This window comes from Ylistrum balloti, unplaced genomic scaffold (genome assembly GCF_031769215.1).
Source record: "Ylistrum balloti isolate Yb309-2 unplaced genomic scaffold, AGI_CSIRO_Ybal_v1 Utg371706, whole genome shotgun sequence".
Classification (NCBI taxonomy): Eukaryota; Metazoa; Mollusca; class Bivalvia; order Pectinida; family Pectinidae; genus Ylistrum; species Ylistrum balloti.
Genome location: NW_026782859.1, coordinates 152,602 through 157,161, shown reverse-complemented (window position 1 = coordinate 157,161; position 4,560 = coordinate 152,602). Strand labels below are relative to the sequence as shown.

The 4,560-nt window shown below is 37.1% G+C and overlaps 1 protein-coding gene across 1 annotated transcript; it reads left to right on the top strand.

Moving 5' to 3' along the window:
• The first annotated feature begins 299 nt into the window (after window positions 1-299).
• Window positions 300-2,627, top strand: LOC132563385 (uncharacterized). Its single transcript, XM_060228148.1, has 2 exons — window positions 300-822; window positions 1,471-2,627. The coding sequence occupies exons 1-2, from the start codon at window positions 300-302 to the stop codon at window positions 2,625-2,627; spliced, it is 1,680 nt and encodes a 559-aa protein (XP_060084131.1).
• The last annotated feature ends 1,933 nt before the right edge of the window (window positions 2,628-4,560 follow it).

Sequence of the window (4,560 nt, the reverse complement as noted above, 5' to 3'; positions counted from 1 at the left end):
CATTTATTGTTCTAATGTCTTTACTAATTGATATAGAATTTATATACACACGTATGTACAAAATGACTGGTTGACATCTTTATATGAAATTGTCACTTCAATACTTGTTAATATTACAAACAATGAAGGAAAAAAGAGCCATGTCGTTAAAATTATATCAATCCATTTCCTGAAATTATTTCAATATCTTAAATATATATACTATTACAGAATGAGAAATAAAACGTAAATAAATAAAATCATTTACAATCATGAAAGCTATGTCAAAAATATTACAATATTGTCTTCACTTTCAGAAAATGTCGAGGTCAAAGATTCTAAACAGTGACAAGGAGATAAACGCATTTCGCTTCAATTTGAAGGAACAGCGATGTCTTCAGAAAAACTTAAGCATCCTTGACGCAGAAGCACTGTATTCCCTCAAACTTATAGATCTTGATAACAGAGGGATCCGAGTGTTTTACAAGCGTTTCAAGGACAAAGTATCACGTATCAAATCTCACCTTAATGCCGAGGACCTGGCCGCCATGCAGGATTTAGAAGCAAGAGGGAAAATGCCAAACATCAACAAAAACATGAACAGCAGTGGAGCTCTGAGGATAGCAGACGCTGAGAAACGTTTGAAAATTCAAAGTACAGATAATACCCGAAAGGCCAAAAGTGCAAATCCTCTGATGAGACAGAACACACGAAACAGTGTTGAGTCTCTGGTACCACATGACAGAGGGTACCAGAGGCCGAACACAACCAGTGGAGCCAGCGATAGAAGTTTGTCATCGTCTTTAAACTTGCGACAAGATGCATCTAAGCACGGTTCTGTCGGTAAGAGCTACACTAGATCGGATAATAGGTTTAGAACGATGAAATTCGTAACAAATGGTGTTATATACTAAGCTATGTTTTTGTAAAATTGGTGACGGTTGTTTGCCACTTTTGATACAATTTTTCCACTATTTGATGATTATAAATCATAACTCTAAATGCAATTCAATAGTCATAGTACACGATGTATTTTCGTTTGTTGTAATTCAAATTTTCTCTAATTTCTGCTATATTGAAAGTTGCTTTACTTAGTATTGAGATTATAGAAAGCCCACACGAGAAGCAAAAATATCTCATCAAGGACGATATTCCCTGGGGGTTAGTAGTTAAACTAAAGTATTATTTTTATTAAAGTTTGAACGTTTTAAGAGATATATCAGGATGAAAATGAGTCCCCTACTACACAAACTATGACAATAAATATAACAAAGAAGTCAAAAATATTTAAAGGAAAAATGTTTTGAAGACCTATTTTCATTAAATGTGGAGGTCTGGTGAACGCCGTTGATACCAAATACTTATACAAATATTATGCAAGTATGGATGATCTATAGTTGAATACAGGAAAGATCCTCATCTTAACCTTGTAAATCGCCTTCTGTGCTAAAATTGACGATGTGAATTGCAGTCATTGTTCTCCTCTTACAGGTGTATTGCTCGACACTGTTGAATTGCCAAGAGGAACGCCACGTAGTAAACCTTCTTATGGAAGACAAATATCAAAGCCGGGACAGTTCAGTCATCGTTCTTTGGATCTGGATACTGCCAATAGTAATAATGTTAAAAGTCCAAAAAGCCCGAGAAGTCCTCGGAGTCCTCGAAGTCCTGCATTAGCCGGATCCCCTACTAAGCCACCATCTATCCTTGTTAACTCTGTCAAAAGTATAATGACGAAAATTCGAGAATCAAAAAACTGCACTTCATCAGAAGATGTCAATGATCCCAAACAAAATAGTCCTAAAAAAATGCATGTTCGCATAGACACAGACGCAGTGTCCGTCTGTCCTGATCCCTCAGCACAGGAAGCTGGAAATTCATCAAATGACTCGAACTGTCTTGCTGTTCCTAGATTAGGTGACAGGAAACCTCACCTGCTAGGGAAACCATTACAGAATAACCTCGCGGAAAGTCAGGACGATGCCATTGTGTCTTTAGATAAGGATGGCAAGCCCAAGAGGACAGATAAAGGGGACGAAGGATACGATATAGGGCCGGACCGGCTAAGTCTAAGCCGAGTGTCTAACGTGACACGATATAGCAGTGCTTCCGCTGGCCAATTCTCTTGTCACTCGATACAGGACAGAGACAGCACAGCTCCATCCAGATTGGACATCTTTGCTGGCAGTGACGATAAAATCGGAGAATACCTAGGCGAAGACCCATATGAGGAGAGGCGTCAGAAGTTAATATCTGGTGAACAAGAACGGATACAGGACATTCTAGATCAAAAGGAATTGTTTTTGGAAAGACTCGACTTGTATATTAGGGAGATGGAGAAGAAGAATCGACAGATGTCAGTAATTGCTCCGAGCATGGATATACCTGACAGTGTCCTCCGACAGACACGTAGGGAAGCCGGAGAGCGGGCAAAGGCATCAAGACTAAATAAAATGAGGCAGGGAATGCACAGGTCTTCAATATCAGAAGAGGAGAGAAAGCGCCGTGCCCAAGAGATGTGGAAAGATGTAAATAAGTGTAGGTACCTTAGAGTACCTTCAGACAGAATAGACCTTTCTGGGATTGTGACACTGGCTACTGAACAAATGAAACTACTGGGCGCAATGCGAAATATTGAGGAATTATAATTAGTGGCAGTTTTCATGTAATTTACATTATCTCGCACATCCTCTGACCTGATTTCGAACTTAACGAATGCAATTCCTCCTGCTTGAGAAACACAATCAAAGTATTCAAAACATTTTAATAATAATTGTTTTTAACCTTCATAGATGTTTTTCATATGTGTACGACGAAACATGACAGCTAATTACTTGTCTGCGATATCCTCTCTGTTAATTTTTTTATGATTGTTCTATCTGTAAGTCAGATGTTCATCAAATGTACACAATAAAATGCCAAAACACTATTTACCTTTCTCAGCTGTGTATGTCTTTGAATTAACAGTTAAGTCCTGATAAACAAGTTCGCCTTCTCTTACCCTAAACTTTGTTTATTTTACAACAATTGCGAAAAAAGCTATCAGTTTATAATGTTCACACTTGTTTGCCCGCATGGAAAGCGCTAGGGGTTTTACTGAGGGACGAAACCGTAGTACCTGGGGAAAACTCATGTCCGTTTTGGAAATTGAACCCCTGACGGCTAGGTGAAAAGCGAGTGCTTTACCGCTGCGCCACCCGACCAACCTTCAATTGATCAATATTAATTGTTTAAATGGAGATAACGTCACCATAACACACACAAATGGTCGTCAAGAAAATGTGGTTTCGCTCCACTATGTGGTTTTGGTAACCTGTACGCCATATTTTAATTTATTCGAATAGTAACACGATTTAGAATATACACATATAATGTACTTTGTCCTAATATTATCTGATATCTGAAAATTACGAAATCTGTTTAATTATGGTGCCAGTACACCTCCCCGACTACATTTTGACTTTTCTATCGATCACTTGTGGTATATTACAAAATGTCAAAGTTTGACAGTAATGATGGTGGGAAGAAAGAAGCACGTTTGTATGGATAGTATCAGCAAATATACATATTAGAATGACGTCACAATTAATGTTATGCTCTAAATGCCACACTATAATTTAAACCTGTATAGCAACGCAATAATCTATCAATAGGTTCCTAGTCACATTTTAAATAATCCAAATGTTCGACCTCGCATAATTATAATGCTAATGTAATTAATAATTCTTTTTGAAATTGATATCTTGCATCCATTTTCAAAAAAAAAAGACTTGGAAATCGCCTTAATATCTGCATATTAATGAAAAATATCCCGACGAAACAGATACAAATAAAACTACATTAATGTTGGTAAAAAACATTAATCCATATACTATAAACAGAAATGTGTACATACTGAAACTTTTATAATTATCATCGTGTTTATAACACGTGTTATTTTCTATCAGCAATATACATTAAGGCCGGCTGTATATGTACGCTGGTGTGTACCTGACATTAATTTAGTAGAAAACACAACAGGACCTTCATTTTCACTCCAATATTGAGTTTATAGGAACTTAATCATACCATCTTCCTTTTATACCTCTCCCGAATTTATCTTCAAATAATACATGAACTCACAAAAGATCTGGTGTTTTGAATTGTCTGCTATAACATGTTTTGAAAACAGACAAAAAACAAAGCAAAACCCAAGAAAATACCCACATGTCAACATAGCCATAATCGAAACTCAAATTCAATAAAACTAGGGCAGAATATGAACAAAAGAAAGATTTACACGGAGACTCCTGACAAATTACAAGGTGAATAAGAGCAGATGTTGCGGAAGAGTAAGCGTCTTCTGCTTTATCGACGACACTAGCCATGTAGACTTTGGTCAATCCAAGTCAGCAATGTCACGTTCTCAAATGAGAACAAAGTATAAAAGAACGGGACAATCGGGACCAACGGGCAAAGTAATGAGCATCAAACACATCCACTTTCATATTGTACAGGAAAGAAGAATATTTCACATGGTCGCTGAGTGGCCAAAGGATGCTTAAATTGGCACCCCATCTTTTTTTTCTGGGTGAGGGTCTA